Raw genomic sequence first — 24,277 nt, 5'->3', positions numbered from 1 at the left:
ACTGGGCAAACTCCATCTACTGAGAGGAGTTTGCCCCATTGAAAGCTCCTGAACTGCAGCTAAATGGACCTTGTGCTGAGATTGTTTTGTTAGATATATTTTCATTATTAAATAATAACCAGAAATAAAGAAATTGGCAGTTATTTCAATTAATTCATGGCAGAAATATAATAAATAAAGTGTTTAATTGACAGCTTGGGGCCATTCAGCATCCATTTTGACTTGTGGAAATTGTTTCAGAATTTAAATGTATTTTTAATCTAACACTGAATATCAGTAGCCTAGGTGTTATGGATGGTTATAGTGGCAGTATTGTGTTTACAATAGAAGTATACCACCAAATAGGTGATGTAAAAAGACTAAAAAATTGCAGCAGTAGAAATAAACTTTGTGGCAGGCAGGGTCTCTCTCTGCTTCTCTCTCTGTCTCTCTCTCTCTCACACACACACACACGCACGCACACACACATATCTCACACACCTCCCACCTCCACCGATGGGATCCCAGGGTAGAAGACATCATCAGGCGGTCCAGGAGGTTGCAGGAGCCGGTCGCGTCATCATCCCTGTATGGGCGGCGCACTGACGGGAGGACGGAGGGTGTTTTCCAGCTTTAAAAGCACCGGAGCCGGCCCCTCTGACAAACCGCGCTGCGTCATCGACCTGGGGAGACTCTTGAAAACCTTCATTGAGCTGAAGAGAGCCAAACTCACCTCAGCCGCGGTCCCCTCAGCAGCCCTACCTGCGCCGGTCTCCTGATCCACCGCTACTAACATTTCTCCCCGTTCACGCTCCACCGCGCTGTGTTTCCAACTTGTACACTCGCTTTGCTTTAACTTCGCCCGAATTATGCTTTTATTTGATGGTGTGTGAAGTGATCTAGCTGTTGCAACGTTGTCATCGGCATTGCAGTCTCACAGCCGGAGAAAGTTGCTGCGCATCGCTTGTTGAATGCAGGATACCTTCTGTCTGAGCGTCAATTCCAAGTTTAGCTTTGGAGCAGCAGCCGGTGAGGAGCGGGGACTCCACTTTCTCACCTCTCTCGCCGCCGATATGAAGTCTGCAGAGGAAGGTAAAATATATTGCTTTAAGTTTAATGTAGCACACAAACATAAATTTGCTGTCAAAGCCGTAAAGGTTTACACCAGGTGCTGCGGCTATGATGCAAACTGATAGGGACCTTGTGCACTGCTGTAAAGTCTGGGTGAAGCATTTAGTAAACTCATATTACAGAGGAAAGGGCTGTCAGTTAAGGTAAACTACAACAACAGTTTTATTTATTTATTTATTTATTTTTTATTTTTGATGAATAAAAATAAATAATCCACCTGCAAATATTAAACTGGGCAGCTGACTGGCTATAGTGTTATTTGGCCACTTTGATAAATTCTTACTTCTTACTAAAGGTTAAAACTCTTAATTTTGAGAAACCATCTTAAATGATCCCCGGGTGTGTTACTATGTTTTCTAACTAGCCACCACATTCGTGGCGGACACCTTTCTCTTGATCTTTGCTCTGCATGAGGATCAAATTAGCACGTACTCAAGTAAATTGAGTGGCATGCACCCATTTAACATCCACACCATTAGGTGTCTCCAGCTGTCTGTGCAGGTGCTGGTCATCATGTGCAAAGAATGTTGATGGGGGTCACACTGTTGTTGTCAACAACTTGATGTAACGCTTGAAAAGAGGTTCTTTTTTTTTAAAGAAAATTAAAAATCAGGGAGTTTATTCTCCAAATGCACAGCGAGGTCAGAGGTCAGCCACAGAACAGCAACACCAGGGTTTGCCTAAGGATTCCGCATTGGTTTACCATTAGAGTGAAAGGCTTGGTTTTGTTTTTAAAAGCTTTGATTCAGCATTAATGGTAGCAAAATTTGATTTGGTCCATCAGAAGTCATTGATAGTCTGTCTTGTCATAATTCAAAGAGTCTTCCAGTGCTGATGTAACTGGCTTTTTGTGGATTTTGGTAATTTCATTTTGTCTTTGAGGTTTCAGACGGACGGGTGCGGGCTGTATTATTATTCATTTCAGTCTCTCAGTCCTAAGCCTTATAATTGGTAACAGACGTGTGTGTGTGTGTGTGTGTGTGTGTGTGTGTGTGTGTGTGTGTGTGTGTGTGAGTGCGAGAGAGAGGGAGCTGTGATCTGTGCGTTCAGGGATGCCGGGTAGCTTGCTTGACAATGAGACGTGCTTAACCACACACAGCTCCAGCAATATGCCGAGGGCTGCTTGATTATCATACATAAACTCAGACACATAGACATGTAGACACAAGCACACACACACACTTTAGTGGTGTTTTGCCATAGCCCATAGGCAGCCATGTGTGATAAGTGGCCCCTGGGTTCTTAGTTCCAGAGGCTGCAGATGACTTCTGTGGGCGACCACCTATCTCTCCCTGAGGTCCCGTCAGTCTGAGCCCAGCCTCGACCACAATCCCTGTGGATAAGCCCATCCATTCTTTAGTCACGCTGGTTTGGTTGTGGGGTGGGAGCGTTTTGATCGTGATAGCATAATTGAGAAAAATTGTGGAGGACAGAAAGAGCACGCTATAATCTGTGTGATAGTCAGTGTTTTCAAATTAACTCTGCTTGCGCCGCATTTTGAATGCACTGCAAACAACTGTAGAGGCTTTGAATTGAGTGCAAGAGTGAGTCATTTTCTTTTTCTTTCATTTGTTTCACCCCACAAAATTATGATCTGGGATGATTTTGTTAGTTCAGCAGACGTGATGTGTGTGACCCGGAAAAAGCCAAGTTTCAAGATCATGCAGCACTACAAGAGTGAAAGCCCCAGTGCGTGTGTTTGAGTGGGTGGCAGAAGAAGTCAAGTATGTTGCGGCGAAGCTCACTGATCTGCGCACACATTCAAAAGGGAAAAAAAAAAAAAAGAATAACAGCTGCAACTCTAAGCAAAGTCAGTCAGGCCTGAAGTAGGAGGTGTGTCACACCGGGTGGAGTGGGCAGGAGATTATCATCTGTTCAGCACTAGAAGAGGGTAAACCAGAGGAGAAAAGCATCAGAGGAGACTGAGCTCAAGGGATACGCTAGTGTTAATGTCGAAACTTAGTGTATGATCACTTGGGCCGAGATGAGTTTCCCACATGAAGAGCAGGAGTTTGATTTCAGCTATGTGTTTGAGTACAGCCAAGGTGTCCAGGATGTACCTGAGAGAGGTGGGTACTCGAGGGCAGTGGAGGGTGTCTTTTCTTTATTGTATGTCCTGTATGTTGCAGAGTGTGAGGGCACTCCTGTGTTCTGGGATCAAAAAGACTTTAGAAGTTAGTGTGTCTCTGTGTAAAAGAGTCTGCATTTAGCAGTCTGCTAACCCCAGAAAAGATGATTCATTTTATTATAATTTCATAATAACTTTCTGAAGTCTCTGTTTTGTGAGTAATATGTGTCAATTGGTACTGGCAACCTATAACAAGGTGTCCTAGGCTTCCGTGAACTTGTGATATATTGAACTTGTCTGATGTACACCGCATTATCACTTCTGAAAATAGACTCTCATAAACTAATTTTAGACTGCCTACCCACATATTACGCGGTGTGTGACAGATTCATCATTTCATGTGATGCGCAGCATTGTGGTTAACAAATATAGCACGCTGCATCAAGGGGAATGCCCTTCACGGGGTTTCAGACTGAATGGTATTCATTCGTTGACCACTTTTACCCTCATTGACGTTATCAATAAAAGACGTGAGGTTTACAACTGTTGACACAGCAGTCAGCCGCTACAAGGCTAACTGAAGTGGCATACCTGCCAGGCTACATGTGCCTCCACTGACTGAGTTTGTATGTCATTGCACTTGTCTGCCAGTGATTTCCTTGCGCGCTTGCTTGTGTGTGCCCTTTTGTTTGTGTGTGTGTGTACCACGGCGCATCTGTGTGTAACGCTGCAGCAAACTCTCTTTGACTTAATCACAAGCTCAGAGCGATGCGAGAGTGCTGTCAGTTTTCCACAGGGGAGGGCCTAATTCACTCAGTGAGTGATGCAATCAATCAAATAAAGCATCCATCAGCGCTGCTGGAGGAATTCGTGTAGAGTACATATGACAGCAGGGAGTGCCAAATAGAGCCTTAGATGAACTGATCAAACAAACAGAGTGGCTGTGCAACTTGCGACTACACAGCAACCACATACAGTAACTGCTCAGAGATGATTGCTAAGCTTCTCCAGATGTTTGTAAAGAAGGCAGGCAGTCATTCACTGCAAGACATATTGGTAAGATCTGTGTAGGGGTATTGTTCTAAAATGTAATCAGACTTAATTACCGCCATAATGTAATGGTTCTGAGCATTTGCAGTGGCATTTTGTCATACTTCCATATACTTACAATATACTCTTTTTTTTTCCAGATGCATACAGCTACACACCAAATGTCAGCTTGTCCCTTCCACTGGGCATGGGCAACCCTTGTCTGGCCACCCAGTACCACACCTTACAGTCCAGCCCAGTCATCTCAGTTTCCTCTTGCCACCAGACAGGCTACAGCCTCCAAAATGATAACCATGCAGCATCAGGCTACTACCTGCCCCACGGCCTGAGACCCAATGGGGCCCCTGCCCTGGAAAGCCCCCGTATTGAGATCACTGCCTACAGCCAGTATCCCGAGGATGAGGTTGAAGAGAGCAGCAGTGAGGACCACATCATCAAACGAGGCGTTAACTCCATTGTGACGCTGACACTGCCCAATGCCGACGGCTACCGTGATCCCAGCTGCCTCAGCCCCGCAAGTAGCATTTCCTCACGTAGCTGCAACTCGGAGGCGTCCTCTTACGAGTCAGGCTTCTACAATTATGACAACTCCCCACAGACCTCCCCCTGGCAGTCTCCCTGCGTATCTCCCAAAGGCTCATCCTCGCTCATGTCTTGCCCACATGCCAGCGGCCCTGTAGCTTCCCCTCACCATTCACCCTCCACCTCGCCTCAGATAGGAGCCGTGGCAGAGGAAGGCTGGCCAGCACAACCTCGTGGCTCCAGGCCTAACTCCCCTTCCTGCAGTGGAGGCGGTGGAGGCAACGGCGGTGGTGGCGGCAGCATTGGGAAGAGAAAGTACAGCTTCAATGGAACCACCTACCGTCAGACATCCTGCTCGCCCAACCAGTCGCCCACCCCATCCCCACATGGGTCACCCAGGGTCAGTGTCACGGATGAGAACTGGCTTGCCAACACCAACCAGTACACCAACTCTGCCATCGTGGCCGCCATTAACGCTCTCACCACAGATGGAGTGGTCGACATGGGGGAAGGAATCCCAATCAAGACACGGAAGACTATGCTTGACCACTCAGCCTCCATGAGCCTGAAGGTGGAGCCCGGTGGCGAAGTGCTGGGTCCTGAGGGGGAGCTCTGCCATGAGGACTACCCCTCCCGCTTGGCCCTAAAGAAGGAGAACTACTGTGGAGGGTTCCTGGATGTGCCCCAGCACCCATACCCGTGGTCTAAACCCAAGCCTTACCTCAGGTAGGTGGAGCTGCTCCAGCAACACAGTAGAACTGTAAAAAAGCTGAACAGTGTAAAACTGACCCTTTAGTCCTGTGTCTAAACTGCCTTGAGAAGGCACTGAAGCAATCACCGGTGCTTCTATCATTCTGCCGATTAAATACTTGAGAGTGCAAAGGAAAAACAATTCATCCAATAATGCCACTCCTTCGCTCCATTGTCTATTTGTGTCCAGTCAGTGTGGTTAATTTATTGCAAGGACAAGATTTTGAGTTTTACAGTAGTTTTTAATCTTCAAAGGCCATATCAAAAGGCAGAAATCCAAAAGTTGCATGCTCTTCACTTCCAAAGGAGTTCTCTTTGAAGATGAAAACTATTTCATAAATCATATTTCACAGGGAGGAGTTGCCCAGCATGTGTGTGGCACTGTTGCTATGGCAACCCACACACAAACATAATAACACACATAGACACAATCACACAAATACACACATGCACTCAACTATATCATTGATTTTGACTTTTGAGCAAAACAAGCCCTTTTCATTTTCAATTGTGTCCAAGCCAATAACACACTCTCCTGTCGGAAATCAAGTGTTTGATTAAGATAGCGAGCAACAGGAAGTAATGGTGACAGGCCTGACTGAAGGGGAAGCAGTCTGTGGGTTAATCAGCCGGCTCGCTGCTGTGGCCTGTCGCGCCATCAGCCCATCTCTTTCTGTGTAGCTAACCTGATGTCATGCACTGACTGGGCAGATAAAGCCCCGCGGGGGGAAATCAGTTCGTTTTGGGTCAACAAACAGCCTGCAAGTTCCACAGAGATGCCAGAGATTGTTTTCAGCTGAGCCACCCTTCAGGTCAGGGGTTTGCGTTTACCAGGCATCCGGCATGGCGAAATATTGTCTTGCACATGTTTGTTTTGGTTTAGATATCTCCACGGTGTTCACATGGGAAGCTCTGACTCTCCATCCCAGAGAACAATGATGTTAAAGGAGGCCAGCTGTAGCTCTGAGAAAGAGATATCATGCTCCAAGGCAGGGTGCGCTTGCTGACCTTATTCCATGGTATAACTCCCCTGTCTTTAAAGAAGCTCTATATGATATTCAGAGTCAATCAGTCCAGTTTACTGTCATTTTACCATACATCTCTATACAAGGCAGAATGAGAGCATTCCTCTGGGACTGAGTTGCAACATAGATAAATAACGCTATATTCAAAAACACAAGCATTCATATGGTCCAGCACAGTCCCTGAGCCTGCATACCTAAGATGTATGGAGTGCAAGTTAAAATTGTAAAAACAAATAATTCAGAGGTTGTCTGCACACAGCTCTCACCATAGAGGTGACTGAGGCTGAAGCTGGCAGCTAACGATGCTAACAGCACCGACAGAGCTCACAAGAGCAACAGTGCTGACAGAGCTAACAGTGTAAACCATGCGGGGACTGGGTGTGGGCACTATGCTTCCGCAAGTATAAGCACAGTGTAGAGCGGCAAAAATTGGCTCCCAGTGAGATACACACACAAGGACACGCATGCACTAACACGCACATGTGGCTAGACCATCTACCACAACAAAGAACAGAGAAGCTCAAATTGCAACACCTTCAGATGTAGCGTGACCTCATTCTCTGCTCACGACACATTACTCCACTATATCTTTACAAAGCAAAGAGTTTGCTGCTTTATTAAAGCTCTGGATATCGTATTAAGCTCCTTTAATACTAGCATGGCTGTGCTTTATAATTTTACAGTTGTCAGTATGGAATGGATAATAACTGCATCAAGGGACAGACTGATTGCCATTGTGTGTGACATTTGTTTTTGTGCCCTAGAAATGTCTTTTCCTCCCACTGTCACTTTCTTAACTCCCCATGTCTGTTTCCACCTGTCACACCATAATACAAAACACACTGCTCTCTAACCAGGGCACATTCGTCTCTCATTTATTTTTCATAAAAAAGGGCCACTAATTATTACCCAGGCCCGTGGAATTACACACGTCAACGAATGACTTCAATTGATTAGATTACAGACCATGATGACATGGAGAAGGATCAAGCCAGTTGGATTACACTAAAGTGTCCTAATTTGAGGCTAATTTAAAGCAAGTTTAGAACTTTCTGATTCCAGTGATGGAACCGCGGAAAAAAATGCAACCCCGCAGTTTCTACTTTGGCAAATCAAATGTGTCTGCAGTTTTAAGAATAGAATAGAATAAAAAAGAGAGAAAAAAGATAAAAAGACAATCATCCTCCGTGGTTTTATTTCAAGCAAAGAGGAAATGCAAATCACAGCACTTCCTGTTTTTGAGCAAGGAATAACCAGAGAGTACGTGTTGAGCACAGAAAGTGCAAATCTTTAGAAGTTAAATCACTACAAAGCTATATTAGTTAGCATTAACAGATATTTTGTGTATTGCTATTTTATCCTAATAAAAGATGTCATTTTATTGCAGCCCATCTCTGCCAGCTCTTGACTGGCAGCTTCCGTCCTGCTCCGGCCCGTACAGCCTACAGATTGAGGTGCAGCCAAAGTCCCACCACAGGGCCCACTATGAGACCGAAGGCAGCCGAGGGGCGGTGAAGGCGCTGTGTGGCAGCCACCCTGTAGTACAGGTATGTCACCAGCACTATGTTAGCCAGGAAATGTTCTTTTTAGAGTCACTGTACACACTTGTGTTTATCAGAAACAAGGTTAGCTTTGTGTATTTGAACTGTGTAATAATTTGCTGTCATTACAGCATAAGTGGGAACAGGCAGAGAAGTGCAGGCTGACTGATTAATGGCAGTATTTTTTTTTCTGTCCAACAACAAACTAGTGACATGGAAGTTTGGCTGTTGCTGACTTTATGACACCATAAAGTCTCAGAGCAAAGTCAGAGCAGCCATGACATTTCTTTCTTGCTTTTTTCCTTCAGAAAATTCAAATCAGATTTGAGTGGTCAGACTTAATTCTGTACTTGTAAACTTCCTTTCAGATCATTATCATCTGCAAAAATCTCTGTGGCTCATTCTGCAGAATTAATATGTGACTCACATCAGATCTCCCAAGAAAATCAGAATTGAGCAGTCTGTCTTCGTCTACTAACGTTTGCACCAGAAGATTAACCACAGTAAAAATAACCTACCAGTCAATTGTTTTAAACTTACAGAAAATTCAGTGTCTTTACATCACCTTTGCAAACTTGTTAGGCCACTTAAGCAGATCTCAAAAGCCCTCAAGCCATTTCTGTGACTTCTGTATACACACACAACTGTCTTTATGTTTTTGCATGTGCTTGTATGCTGATTTATAAATGTTCCCTGAAGCCAGGAGTCAATCTACTGCTGCAAAAGGTCGCCCTAACCAGCAGCAGTGCATGCTGACTCAATTAGTATAGAGCAGGACCATCGCCTCTCACTATTGTGCTTGGCGAACACTTAAAGAGCACACGTCAGCCTCGCCGGCAGCACAGAGCTCCTTTCTCTGCTACACTGTCATCACACTTACGCTGACATCTAGGTTTACTCAAGGTGGGGATCTAGCAGTGTGCATGTGTTCGTGTGTCCTCAAGGTTAAGCGTCAATTTGCCTTTAATGTCGTCAATTCAAAATAAAGGTGCAGTGGCGTTCACTGATGATGATTTTGTTATGAACTGGATTTAAAGATTTCAGGTAGCAGATCTTATCCTGCAGCCAAACACTGCACCCTGAGAAAACAATTTTTTTGGTCCAGTACAGTCAGGTTGGTGGTCTTTCCTTGTCACACACTTTAGCATTAGACATTGTAAGTGCCAAAGCTGTTTTGTAAATAGATGTTGTCAGCACATCCTGGTCTGCTCGATGTCAAACGCGCTTGACAGCTGTTGGCCGACGTGGTGTTATACACAGGCCTGTCAGACTTCAGGTTTTCTCTGTAAATACAGCCAATTACTCCCCTTCATTACAAACCTTTGTGTATCCACATGCGGGTGAATCAACATTTTACCCGTGAGGCTGACCAGACTTGCTCTGCCATGCACAGCTGTGGCAGGTGAGGCTGCTTTTCATTTAGTTTACACCACTTTGTGACTCACTCTCGGGGCCCGAGAACAAAATTCATGAGTAAGCGTCCTGTGTCTCTTTGCATACACAGTGTTGTCCTGATTTAGATCGATGACTCGGGGTGTTTATTTCATTCTACACGGGCGCCGATTTATTGCCAACTTTGCGAGGATGTTTTCAAGTCTTACTGTGTATGTCGAGCAATTATTAGTAAGTAGTAGTCATGGAGGAAATATGATGACAGCTGCTTTACTGTCACACCTCCCCCTTTACTCGCATAGCTCACACTTTACTCTTACTTTTGAGGAGTGATTTATGTGCCTGCATGTGCAGTCAATCGCAATATCTTGAGGGTGTCATGACAGTGGAAACCACTGGAAGCATGGCAGTTGATAGAAAGATAAATCTATAAGGATTACGCAATCATGTGTACATGCTAGAGGGTAGAATGAAGGAGAGCATATACTGTATCTTCAGGGAGTTTTTGCACAGTTGCTTCTCTTAGTCTTTGTTGCAGTGAAATTTTGTTGTCTTAGAGGATAGAGCATGTTGTAGTCCCCGCTGCACAGTGTTAATGAGTGCAGGCGCTGGATGGGTGAGGTGCAGTCAAGGAGAATGAGTCAATAATGACACAGGGACATGAGTGTAGGAAGCAGCTAAGGAAGTGTCTGTGTGTGTGTTTATGCTTTGGACTAGAGTGAGTAGAAAGAAAGGGAGAGAGAAGGGGCATAGGGAGTCACCAGGCAGCTGGGGCTTGGCTTGGCTGCCCCTGGAGATGCTCTGCATCCTGCTGATTAGGGCCTGGGTGGCACTGAGGTTGACTGAGCATAGTGGTGGCGGGGGTTGGCGGGTAGGAGTCCTAGCCAGCACTCATCGGACACCACCTCCCCTTTTCCATGCACTGGTGCCTCCCTCCCTCTCTCCCTGGAGGGGGACGAGGATGTCACTCCTTGTGAGCCGTTCGTCCTTCAACCATTTCCCAAACCAGCACCAACAGGCCTCCCTCTGCTGAAGCCCAGTCATCCATAGCTCATGTTTTTTTAAGCTCATGGATGATCAGACACACGGGCTATGAGTGATGGTGACATGTGTGTTGGAAAGCGACAGTGGAGCAAGATGAAAAACACGAAGGGACACACTGTTTCTTCATCTTACGACGTTCCCGGGAGAGACAGCAACTGACAGATAATCAAACCAGGACACTCGACTGCTCAATTACTGTTGTTGTCTTGTTATTCAATAACAAGCAGAGGTGTTTTCTTGACAAGCGCACAGGAAGGTTTAGCATCTATATGCTCTGACATCATCCTAAGCTGCAGCAGCTCAACCACACCACACTAGGTGCTTTTCTCCACACACCCATTGTGGGATTGGGAGAATAGAGTGTCTGCACTCCAGCCACACACAGATGAAAACCTCCAGATTATGGGTTACCTCGACTCATTACCTCTCTGCTGCTTGCACCGGCTCTCTGCGCTTCCTGTTCCAAATCTCCATTTATTCTGGACTTGCACTCCGTCCTTCCCCTCCCCTTCTCCGCATCCGCAGCCTTTTAACCTCCTCTCTTTTGATTGGTCCACTCTGTGACCCCCGCGGCTGCTTTTCCACTTTATTTACTGCAGCAGACCACAGCGCCATTAAGGGGATCTAGGGTACTCTATCGGCTCCTCTCACACTGCTCCAGACTCTCCCCTCTCTTACCACAGCTATGCCAAACGTCTACAGGATGATTTTGCGCAGTAAAAAAAACAACCTGGTCTACCTTTGGTCACCACAACATTGATTGATGGGTTTTTTCAAAGGAGAACAGTGAATTACATTAATTGAGAATATAGTGACCGAGGATGTGACCCGGCTCTGATCTAAAATATGGTTCAGTTGAAGATGTTGCAAAGGCCTTCAGGTTTAACCTCAGTCAGGAAACACACAGACATCTGCCAGACCCTTAGTTACAGCAGACAGCAACACCTGTGGAGTATTAAACCTATCGAGCAGCGCACACTGCAGTCCTGCATATGGCGAGTTCGTATAGGATAATGACTGGCCTATAGGGCTTTCCCCCCTCACGCATACACACACTCAGCCTCTCATTAAATCTAAAGCAGCAACAGACATGGTGTAATTTCAGCAGGATGTGGCCATCATCCCTATTAACGTGTGCGTGACTTAATACCCATCTCCCTTCCTCTGCAACTGTATGTAATGCACATCAAATTTGCAGTATGTTTCCGCCACGACAACATGAAAGACCTAGGCATACGTGCGCTCGGCTCTTCGCATGTGCGGTTTCACCTTGGGATCCGGTGCTTGCTGGCTGCGTAATGTCTCAAAGAAAACCCTCTGATCTACAGCATCCTATACTGTAGCTGCTAATTGCTCATTAAATACTGCCGCCTCTTGTTTGATATTCAAAAGGCCCGGCGTACCCTGTAGTGCTGTTACAGCTTAGTCAGGGCTGTTATTCGTTGCCCAAGGGGGTATTTATGCCACTCTTAAATTGCGGTTCTCCATCTGCGGGGCTTCCCTTACACTGGTATTGGGCTACCACTAATTACCGGTTAATAGCAAGTGGAAAAAATGGAGCGAAATGTGCATCGTTTTCACTGGTTTGAGGTGATAACCAGACAGCCCGCAGATTTATGAGCTAAGACGCTGGTGGGGACTTGTGCTATTGGGGGGCACAGCAATCATCCGTGCATCATCTTACTCAAATCCTCCGTAGGTTTGGATGATATTTCTAATGGCAGGCTGTGTGGGTAATGTAGCCATTCTTTTTATATGGAATTTGGACCCTCACTGGTCTAGACATGGGCTTGTGCTTGAAACTATGCCCTCAATGACATAACGCTATAGGGCTCGGTTCAACAAAAACTTTGAGGGATATAGCTGTTTGGTTGCTTATAAAAAAGGAGCAGCTTTCGGAGCTATGGATATGCATTGCATTAAAGGATTGCATATGTTGCCTTACGCATTCAATACGAGGCACTGGAGACATTAGCAGGGGCAGAGGGGTGATGGAGTAAAGTCTGGAAGGAGATACAACTTGGATGAGTGTACATTTAATTGGATACAGCAAAGGCTGGCTGTGTGACTGTCAGCACTTGACAGAGAGAGAGAGGAGCGTGATAATGGGAAAAAGCCTGAATCTGCTGTTGTATTTCTCCTCCCCTGCTTCAGTCCCCACCCCACGCCCCCCTTCTCCTCCTCTGCTGCTTCCAGTCGTCTCCTGCTTCTCCTCTCCCCCAATTCTCTGCGCCACGTGGACCTCTTCGAGTCATGACATTTCTCCAGGCAGTGATGAAATCACTGCGGAGGGATAGAAGGCAGCCCACTGCAGGCCTGTAGAGTGTATTCACTCTCAATTTCTAGCAAGGCCAGACACATCTAATTAACCAGCAAGTCATTATTAAATATTACATGTTTAAATCCTTTCTTTGGACTATCTAAGCCAGGTGTAGGCAGCATTGAGAATGTCACTGCAACTAAAGAAATTGAAAGAGAAAATGTGCTATGAAAAAAAAGTCAGTTAAACACCCTCTGATGTTATTTTATTACAATAGATTTTGAGTGAGTAAAAAATTGAGGGAAAAAAAGCTTTGGGGGCTGTGTATCAGGGTCTGAAACTTTTGATACCAATGATGTATCTGTAACGGTCCAAAGGGACCAAGAGATGAATGGTGGAAAGTGGACAGGATGTACCCTCCTCTCCTTTTTTTAGCTCGACACCCCTCCACATCATCCCAACTGACCCAGACAATACAGCTGCTTACAATTACACAATTAATGCATCAGCTGCCATATCCACAATGTTTTACTTGAGCCTCAGCTATCAGAAATGGCTCGTGCAGCAGTGGCTTGCGGTGGGAGGTGTAAATGGATCTAGCTGACACAGTGGCAGAAGTTGGCACCCTGAAACAGCTGCAAATCAAGGCTCGATTCAAACTCGGTTTAGATTATCTCAAAAATAAATATACAGTACGTTTGCCAGATAGGCTGCAGTTACAGCTCAAAAAGCTCATCTGGTCAAAATTAGCCTTGCTCTGCTCCAACCTCACAGGCTGCATTAGACACAAATACAGAGCTGAGGTCACAGGTGTGTGTGAAGCCTCTGTCGTCAGCCCACGCTTAAAGTTTACGACACTATCTCCGCTTTTTTTCCTCATCTTATCCCCCCTTTGAGAATTAAATGAAGAAGTAAGTTTTGCGCTCTGCTTGTGGTGCGCATTTGAGTGAGCATCACAAGGAGTTTAGCTGAAGCAAAGGGGGAGAGGGTCAGAGGAGCACATATGGTAAAGGGATCGGGGGAGGTCGCCTAGGGGGGACTAGACCGCGTTCCTTTGCTGCTGGGAAGACCAGTGTCACCAAGAGGACTACCTGACCTCATTAATCACTTCCTCTCCTTCATGAGGTCACTACGGCTTTGAGTGTGGATGCCACCATCATAGTGTGCTACCGCAAGACGAGTGAAGGGATAAAGACCCCCCTCTCCCCCCTACCTCTCTTGTGGGCCTCCTTACAGCCACGTGGCGGCTGAGGTAATGGTTGGAGGTCACCGAGATATCCAAAGAAGTCTGCCGAGGCAAAAGTGACAGACGACACGGCTTTGTAGCGCGGCTGCCTGCGTTTTATTAAATCATAAGGGAACGTCATGCAATTTAACGCTCCGGTGTTTCGGATTTGTGCCTCCACTATAGTGCTCTCACGAGTCAATACACAAGTAACTGGTAGCATGTGTGGCTATGGATAATTACCTCTGGTGACACCATAAGTAAAATATAACAAGCAGAGCGGGGTCTGCCGGTGAGATCACCACATAGATGAAGTGGTCCCTTGGGATGCCAAGACTTCAAGAAGCTCCTGACCTCGGCCTAACTCACTGATGACTAGCATGTGTGACTAGCTCACAGGGTCAAGACAGCTGCTAGAGACACTATGTGGAGCTGAAGAGAAAAATAGGACGGTTGGAAATGGAGATGAATGACAGCCTTAGCTTTACCACTCCCTTTGCACTTCAACGATATCTGAATCAAAGCAAAGCCAGATAACCACTGGTGCTCAGATTATTGAGACATATGGATATATGCTTTACTCCAGCAGCTAGTCATGTCCTATTTTTAGTCAACATAATTAATTCAGAAATTTGTTCTAGTGGGAAGAAAAAGAACACATCCTCTGCCTTGTCCCAAATCCAAAAGATCTGTCATCAAGTACAGACCAAAGGCGTTTAACCTTCAAGTTTATTATCGGACCAGACAACTTTTAATACAGTATCCAGACAAATTTGTTCTCAAACCAAAGACATTAGGTGTCCATGACACTGCAGCACTAATTTCCACAGACCACTAATGACGTAGCTCCCCAGTCCTCCACCAGCCTACCTCTTCCTCACACCCCATCTCTGACCACTTTCACAAAGGTGATTATAAACCCATTAATCAGATTATGTCATAGGTTACATGTGGTCTGCATTTTGTTATATGACTCAGTCTTTTAGATAAACAACAGGGGTCTTTTATTCCATTCCACGGTACCACTGCTTTCACTCGGATGGATCTCAAAGAAAATTGGTCTGAAGCGATGCGTTGGTGTGCGCCGGGGTAATTGACCAATTTGTGGGATTTTTCAGATGGCCGTGGCCTAGTGAAACTTGGTCTACAGTAAGTGATCCCTCACAGTAAATGTCACATGCGGTCAAGTAGCCACCTGGGTGGATCCACGGAGGTCCACTCGATGAGAAGCTCTCAGTTTTCTCTCGGTTTGAACTAGATGGATTCTGCAGTTTTCAGATTTCTGAGTCCACACCAACATCCGCCCATATGACCGAATGACCACTGCACAGAGCAAGTATATCCTGGGAGGTCTGCAGTGTAAAACTCAGTCCCACCAGAAATCCACATTTGGTTGGTAAAGTATTCTGGTCAGAAATCCCTCACAAAGTATCAGCTCTCCTTCACCACGCTTTTGAATTTGGGACCTGCCTGTGTGTTCATATTTTCGACCCATTACACACTTGGTTAAATCATCAAATAATGTTACATTAGACACTGTCAGAAAATAATCCAGGGATGCTGAATGTAAATTGGCAGTTACACTTTATATTTGAAGTGCTGTTGACCCCAAAAGTCAACAGTACTTTTCAAACTATGCGTGGCTGTTGAGTTTTTCTTCTCCTTTTTTAAAAGATTTGATCTTTTTATTACTTGAGCAGTAGCAGCTAATGGAGGCCTTCAAGAGGAAGTGGTAGTTGTTTGAAGTGGTGGTTCTGATACAGGAGTCTCTTTCATCACAGTGGGACACAGTCTCGGAGCTTTAATGGAAATCATAATGCATGTTCATAACTGCCCAAAGGTAAAGGGGCTGGGTCCCGTCTGCATTCCAAGCTCCATGAAGTGTTTGGGTGTTATTTTATTTAGCTGTAAAGTTTGATGAATTTGGCAACTGTACCATTATGTTAATATTTGTCATAGCAAGACAGAAAATATTTTGTTTACATTTTATTTACACTAATGATATTAAAGTACTGTTTGTCAGTGTTTGAATTTTCATTCCATCCTGCAGCTGCAACTCATACATACAGGGAGCCTATTAAACTATATAAAATGTATCGATCTCACCACAGGCATTTTTGGACCAAACTGTTCTGGGGACTTCCTGAGAGGTACGACCTACTGGGGACCTCCTCCGGAAATACGTACCTTCAAGGGGTTTTTTTTGTCTGCATTTGCACCGCTAAAAAGAATACTAAAGTCACCTATCGTAAGCTAGCCAGCAGCTGGCATAGCAGCGTCACTTTAGAGTCAAAATCCCGTTCTATTTCCATCGTCAAATATATGCTCGGCAAAGGCTAGACTACACTGTCGGTCCATTTGTCTGTGTTTTCTTTCTTTCTTTTTTTATTTTCAATTCGAGCTGTTGTGTGTGTTTTTAAAAATGGTGGTTGCTGGTGTTGAATTGGCTGTGTCTCACCCTTGTTGTACACTTACGTCACTCATGGTTACTTTTGTGCTGTGGGAGTACCTACTCTATAAAAAGTCCCTCAAAATGGCGCTCTAAGGACTACAAGGACCCCGGTTCTTGCGGTATGAACACAACAAAAAAGGGGGTTCTTAGAAGTGGGTTCGTACAACTATGAAAAAAATGCTCCGGTCCAAAAACGTCTCTTGAGGTAGACCTAAGACGATTGCCCTGGTTTCTTATTTTATCTAAGGTCACTTTCCACTGAGTCACTTTCGACTGCTTGCCTCTCTGTAGGCACTTTTTTTTAATAGCAGCAGTGAGATTTTAATGAACAGTGAAGTGATGGGAAGCCGGCCTCTCCATCAGCCTCCATGTCTCTGTAACAAGGAGTTCCTTACCCCAGACAGACTCAGAGACATCCAAAAACTTTCTTTTACTCTCTCCTAATGGAATGTAGAACTAGTTTAAAAAAAAGAACAGCAAAGACCACCGAAAAGAGGGTCTCCTTCCCAACCAAAAAACAAACAAAGAAAAGGGGCTTATTTTCGCAGCCCCTCTGCCATGTCAGAGCTATCATTAAAGGCCCCTTTAACTATCAGTAGCTGATGTGCATTCAATCTCTATTTCCTAAATGAGGGGTTGCCTGAGATGTGGGTCTTAAAACCTGATGTTGCCTCTCACCTGGGTACCTTTGTTCTCCCGCCAGCTTTATGGCTACATGGAAAGCGAGCCGCTCACCCTCCAGCTGTTCATAGGGACCGCAGACGACCGCCTCCTGCGACCACATGCCTTCTACCAGGTTCACCGCATCACTGGCAAGACCGTCTCCACCGCCAGCCATGAAGTCATGCAATCCAACACCAAAGTTCTGGAGATCCCTCTGCTGCCTGAAAACAACATGAGAGCCATGTGAGTGCTCCTGGACCTCCATGAGTCGCCTATCAATCTTTTTCTTTTCACATTTCTCACTGATAACCCCTACTTTGAAACACACCCACAAAAAACACACACTCTTCTCTCTCTCAGCACCTTCCTCTGTGCTTTGGTTCTACAAACAGAATGCTTGATGATAGGTACTGTACAGCGCACGCTTCTGAATAGACCTCCAAAACTCGTATCTGTGCTTTCACCCCAAGAGAAGCATGGTTTCTGAGGAAGTGAAATGAAAAGGCCCATTATGTGTCAACACACAGAGTTCATGGGTGACTGAATTTTGACCAAACTATACAGGGACTCTAAAGGCTATTGCAGCTGCGAAGTAATTGTCCAACCAGGAGCCCTCATGGGTGTCAAATAATACCTTAAAAAGTAACAGCTAGAATACAGCCATGACATGCTGAGAGTTCCGCACTCCCATTACATTAGGCTTGGTCAATATTTGTCAGCCTGTTGAGTATATAGAATGAATCCCAATGTTAATAACTTACAGTTAGAAAACAAATAAAATATAACGGCACTAAGCAAACACTGCCTGAATTGGTTAGTTTTTTGCAGCATAAAATAGGCCCATGTAAGTTATATTTAAAATATTTTCACAATTTACATTGCTGTTAGACAGCCCTGTCCTACAGGGACTTGATGCTGTTACCTAAAAGCTACCAGTCTCCATCATTAGTGTGTAGGGTAGGTAAAGCGGTGATAATATTCCCAACATAGCATACACTTTACTGATATTGATTTTTTTTGGTAGGTCTTTTTAGACAGCTAAAATACATCTTGCTGCGGCACACTCCCACAGCAGTAGCTACATAGCTTAGTTTCCATGCAGGTAGATTAGGTTTATCAAAGATGCTAGCAAAGTAACAGGGTACATAAAATACGCACAACAGAAATACCAGATAGGTCCTTACCAGTCATAAGGACCAGAACTGGCAATTGTGGTAGCCATTTAGCAAAAGCAAAGCAATGTTAATTTAAGACCATAAAAATATATAAAGGAAGAGAAAGTGCACAGATTACTCATGGAGTAAAATTTATGTCTCTTAGTAATATCAATAGTACCCATTTTGACTTGTCGCAGTGGGGAAAAACACAGGTGTTACTAATAACAGTAACGATGATGCCGTTCAGTTATGTTGTCCCAGAAATGACAGTGTGTCAGTAAGCTTGCATACACAGTACAATACAATAAAACTTATTCAGCTGTAACACCATGACCAACAAGAGACTTTTAGGGAAAGACTATGTGAATGTAAGTATGAGACATTTTAAAACATTCAAATTGAGCTTATTGTAAGCTCTTGTAGCTCTTGTGTTTCCATTCTTCAGCTAACGTTGACAGCTAAAGTATCGTTACCTAACGTTAGCCCTGTAGCACTTGAAGGTTGTAATGACACACAATTTGCCATTGCGTGCCAACATTTACTACTGCAAATGTTGGCATATAAATTAAGGCTAACATAAATGCTAATGTTAGTGTGTACTGCAAAATGAGCTAGCTAACAAGCTAACTTTTTCTCCAAATTAAGGTGGCCATCTGCTCATTTTGAGTTGTGGTGGCCTATAAGCTGAATCAGAAATTTATAGACATATTTTACTTAGTGAAAGTGTGGTTAAAATTGCATGAAGTTCTCTCCTAAATATAACTTTAGTTTACCTTTTAATACGTTAGCTAACTCAGCCATGGCCTCTCTCATCCTTCCTCCGGACTTGCAGTAATCCAAGGGACTGTGCTCTGCGGTGTGTCCAGGCAGCAGCTCCTGTCCTGGGGCTCCATTCAGACAAGGCTGCAGTGAATTATTTTGGACTGGGGCCCAGAACTCTGGCTTATGGATAAAACCACTGCATAGGTTACATAAGACCTTTACCTCTTACTGCACCTCAAATTTATCCGTTGTTGTTTGAAATTTTAAAAGACTTGATTTTTTTGTAAAAATACTAGCCTACATAATGATTTAATGCATCTCTAATGAATGTTTGTGTAAATGCAGAAGATTCTGGATATTAATAGGACATAAAAGTTTCAGGGCAGTTGCCTTCTGGAGCGTGGATGATTTTAACATGCGCACTGCCTTACAATATCATTTCCAACAATACCACAATATCCCTTATATTGTATCATATTTAGGGGCGCCCCTCACCCATTTGACTTAATCTGTCCCTCGGGATGAATATGATATTGAAAAAATATTCTAGAGGAAGTTTCTGTTCCCCTTTGTCGTCAGCGCACACGCTAAAGGAAGAGGAGTGAAAGTTCTCTCTTTCTCCCCCGACTATCTGAAAGGTCAAAGAAAAGCCTTTAACTGTCTCTTTCCACTGAGCTGTTTAACAGTCGCCTTGATAACGCAGCATCCATCCCTCTGCTCTCGTGCCAGCAATCATTTGCTCGCTGTGTGGGATGCAGACAGTGGGGGACTGCAATCAAACTTTCAGACAGTTTCAATCTGTCTTTCTCTCCTTTTCTAGGAAAATCCATCTCAAACACATACGGTAGCTTAATTTAAAATAGTGCGTACCCTTCTGCATATCATGCTGTTTGATCATAAATGCCTGTAACCTTATCAGTAAGGTGATGCTTAGAATACATTTTTGACTGTCTTGTTACATTGCTGGCAGAGAAGACTAGTCTATGAAAACTGACTTCAAGATAATCCATGATGTCCATCAACTTGTTTATGTTTTAAAACTAAATTCACCACACATCACTTACTTACGGTTGATAAGGTGTGGGTAGTCAGCATTACATGTTATTTTTTCTTATTTATTCAGACTGTCCAAACCAAAGTCAAGGGGAGAAATGAATTAGTATAAAACCTGACATTTACCATGTTCCAGGAAGAGTGCCAACAAGCTACCATGTAAAATAATTGAAATGCCAAACCATATCCCATTTGTATTCCCTCGCTTTTTTACCAGCCACACTAGTTTCATTTAAATTCACAAAAGGTTATGTCTGAAAATGAAAGCCTTTTTTCCACTAAGAAAAGGGAAAGAAAATTTATGCCTTTACCTCCCGAACTGCAAAATGAACTAAAGACAGACAGCTTAAAAAAAGACTAATGCTACACATGGCAACGACACGCAGGGGTTTTAAACCTAAACATATGAAGTGTAAGGCTTCAGTGGTGTGAAGGGACTGGAGAGGTTTGCTGCACTCTGATAGCAATAAAGTGACTTTGTGTATACTGACTGCAGCTGATGGGACTTTGTTTGATGGTGGTGTGCTCAGTCCAGAGGATTCCTCCAGAGAACGGCTAATTCTTGGACCACCGTGACCCTTTAAAACTGCGATGTGAAGTCATTAATGTCCAACTCTGTCTTTGATGACATGCTGGATTAATAATGACACGGTCACGCTCCAGCAGATTTCCAGTGTGTGATCTGTAACACCAGCGGGGACTTTACTGCTGGTCTTGATGTGCTACTCTGCTCAGTGTCTAAATCAAAACTGCTCTCATGTCAGCCTTTGTCCATACAGTACCTCCAGTTAAAAATATTCTGTAGGGGAGCGTCCTGCGTGACCATACATTGTGTAGTAGAAAAAGCAGTGACTGATGCTTTCTTGAGATAATTGCTTTGTAATAGCATACAGATCTGCCTTGAACCCCAAAATGATTTTCCATTATCTTGAATAATGTCATTTTTAGATATGGTGTTGAATTGTGCCCTCCCCTGCCTCTGTCGCAGAATTGATTGTGCAGGGATCCTGAAGCTGCGCAATTCAGACATTGAGCTTCGCAAAGGAGAAACGGACATCGGACGTAAAAACACGCGTGTGAGATTGGTGTTCCGAGTGCACATCAACCAGCCCAACGGCAGGACGGTGTCCCTACAGGTTGCTTCAAACCCCATTGAATGCTGTAAGTCACACACACAGAAACAAACTCACAAACTGGCATGCCTTCTCTCTTGGCTTTCCACTTAAGCAAAAGGTGGCATCTATTGTTGTAATCCAATAAACTGAGCTGCTATTTTATTACCTGCTGGAGCAAATTCAGCGCCTCTGCAGCCAATAAGCTTTATATGATCAAAGCAATTTGCCAAGGCAATAGATGCATTGTACACCATGCCAGACACACGTGTTATCTATCTCAATTCACATTTTATGACTGAATGCACAAGTTATTGTGGTAAGACTACCCCATTAGCACAGGTTCCACAAAGGTCATTTGCCAGCCCTAGTTTTGGCGCGGTTGAATGAACGCATTGAAAGAAACCTCTGTTTCTTTGTCATTCATTTGTGTATATAGGTGTGATGTTATTTGCACCCAAGGAAGCCAATTAAAGTTAGATGGTGAAATGGAGCTGGCATTGTAGTTTATGGTCTAAAGTGGATGTTAATCCGATTTGTGAACTTGAGTTCCTATTCTGAAATTGTGCAATGGGATAATAATGGATTAAATGCACAGTTGTGATAATAAATATATGAGACTCTGGCTGTGAATCTGGTCACCAAATCCCAGAGGCTAAAGGTGACTAGCTCACTACAGTTATAGAAAGCAGAGACAGGTGGTTGGCTGTAGGCCTCTTGATGGAAAATTATGACTAAGGATCAGATCATGAAAATGTTGTTTTGATCAGTGGTCCGCCTTTTTCGATATCATTTTAAAGAGCAGCTGTTGGCTGAAAACCTCTTAGCTAGGGGTCATGAAATCATCATAATAAAGTTGATAAGAATGTTTTCCTAACCAAGAACTGCTGTTTTACTGGCTTTGCACTGGGCTTGTGCTTCTTGGAGTGAATGGAGATCAGGCAGTGAGTTTATGTGCGCTCACACACTGTATTGAAATGTGTGTGTGTGTGTGTGTGTGTGTGTGTGTGTGTGTGTGTGTGTGTGTGTGTGTGTGTGTCCCCTCAAACAGCCCAGCGCTCAGCTCAGGAGCTTCCCTTGGTGGAGAAACAGAGTGTGGATAGTTACCCCGCCACTGGAGGCAAAATGATGCTCCTGAGCGGCCTCAACTTCCTCCCTGACTCCAAGGTGGTGTTCGTGGAGAAGGCCCAGGGTAAGCCATGTTTACTGCCTCTCAATTTCCCCTCTTAATATCTCTTTCGAATGTCTCTCTCCCTCTCTGCCTCCATCGCCTTTCCTCAGTCTCTCCTCCCGTCAAAATAGAGCAGCCCCTGCCAGGGAGCCACATGTGGTGTGCATTAAGCCACTATATTTTTAACCAAAGCGTATTTACATTTGCTGAAGTTTCCATTGCCTGTTCACTGGTGCTCGCCACAAGTTAAGGAATGAATCACAACCAGGGCATGTGCAACGTCTCTTTCTCTCACTTTCCCTCTCTTCCCTCGCTGTCTCTCCCTCCCTGAATCCCTTGCTTTTGACATTTAACCCTCTCGCTTACTTTCAGGAGCTCCCTCTTCCACCCATTCTACTGGATACTCACCCCAGCTGAGCGTCTCTGATTCATGATTATGGGGTTTCTTTTTATATTTTGTCCAGTTTGTTCAGCCATTCGTTTCCTCCCTGTGTGGGAGGGAGCACTGGTAAAAACACTGATCAAGTTTGCAAGTGAATGATCATTTCCTTGATTGCAACCACTAAATCAAAGCAAAGGTCAAGCACAGTGACACCACTGAAGTCTGTTGAAATACTATGGTGCTGCTAATGATGAGCAACAAGTAAGGAGGGATGAGGGAAGCAGCTCTGATAGTATCCACCAACTGATTAATCATAGATTTCACAATTTGTGGTGATGATTTTGGTTAAGAATCTAGTTACTCACAAAAATACTTAATAACCCTCAACACCATCTACACTTCTGATCCTTCCTAGACCAAGGTCACAATGAGATTTTTGTGAAATTTAAAAATAAAGCAGACAAAATCAACACGTCCTCATGCAGCAAAATATGTCATTTACCAATAATTTAAAAAAAATCACATTTAAACATGACCATGGAGACTACCAGCAACAGGTATACATATTAATAGAACTGGAGTTACATTCAATAACTACTATTACTGTTAGGTTAGGTTTAGAAAAAAGATCATGGTTTAGGTTAAATTAGTACAGTTGTGAAGTAACTTAAGTTAGGTACATAAGTTAACTTCTGCTATATATGTGGTGTAAGTTGAATACGTTAGGTGACATAATTTAAGTATACTACATAAGTTATGTACGAAAGTTAAAATGTTAATGCCATGTTTCACACAGGGCGCGCACAGCAGTCTCTTAGGTGAAAGTCCTGTGTTTGTTTGACCCATCCATCCACCCAGACCTCCGCCCTACGTGGACTTATTTACAAAAAATAAAGCTGGATATCAGAGTAAATACTTGACAGTCAGTTTTATATGGAACCTCTTCATGGAAAACAGACATTTTTAAGTCTTCCTAGTATGCACAGTACATGAGAAAATGGGACTTACTTTCCACTTCTCCCAAATCATGTTCAGTTACTTACTTGTCAACTATTTACCAGTTGGTTCAGGTGAAAAGGCAACTGCTTAAAAAAATGATGAATTAATTACCCGAATCAGTAGAAAATATATGAACCCTCATCACTGGTTCATCAAAGCTCACGTAAAATTGAGTCTTATCATTAGAATGGAAAAAGACTGGCTTTAGTCATTACTCAATTTCCTCAAATTAAAAAGAAATATGTTCTTGAAAATGACTGAAAAAGGATGACAAGCTAAAAAAAGACTTCTCTCTACTCACCCTGTGTGAGTACTCTTAAGCACCTTAGGGGATAAGGGATAGGTAGGGATGGGGTAAGGGGAGGTGGTTGAACTTGGTAATATGGGGTCTCCCTCCTCCTGGCTTTACTTAGTCATGGAGGGGGATCCCCTGGAGAGGAAAGCCCATACATACACAACACCTTCGCCTCTCTCACTCCCTGCTATTTGAGACTCATGACCCCTTCTAGGTTGTGTTACCCTTTTTTCACCCCCTCTCT

At 44.0% G+C, this 24,277-nt stretch overlaps 1 protein-coding gene across 2 annotated transcripts in view; it reads left to right on the top strand.

Annotated features, from left to right (window-relative positions):
- Window positions 1-599: 599 nt before the first annotated feature.
- Window positions 600-24,277, top strand: part of LOC126392342 (nuclear factor of activated T-cells, cytoplasmic 1-like) — a 66,522-nt gene continuing 42,844 nt past the window's right edge. The window contains exons 1-6 of one of the 2 annotated variants that reach the window (XM_050047689.1): window positions 600-1,071; window positions 4,369-5,476; window positions 7,913-8,072; window positions 17,143-17,345; window positions 21,063-21,235; window positions 22,238-22,378. In XM_050047689.1, the coding sequence (XP_049903646.1) occupies window positions 951-1,071; window positions 4,369-5,476; window positions 7,913-8,072; window positions 17,143-17,345; window positions 21,063-21,235; window positions 22,238-22,378 (1,906 nt within the window). In that variant the 5' untranslated portion in view covers window positions 600-950. Of the gene's footprint in view, window positions 1,072-3,039; window positions 3,180-4,368; window positions 5,477-7,912; window positions 8,073-17,142; window positions 17,346-21,062; window positions 21,236-22,237; window positions 22,379-24,277 lie in introns of those variants that run through there. The other variant, XM_050047690.1, reaches the window with a different exon arrangement.

This window comes from Epinephelus moara, chromosome 6 (assembly GCF_006386435.1).
Source record: "Epinephelus moara isolate mb chromosome 6, YSFRI_EMoa_1.0, whole genome shotgun sequence".
NCBI lineage: Eukaryota > Metazoa > Chordata > Actinopteri > Perciformes > Serranidae > Epinephelus > Epinephelus moara.
The sequence above is the reverse complement of the archived record's forward strand: the minus strand, read 5'-3'. Positions and strand labels throughout refer to the sequence as shown.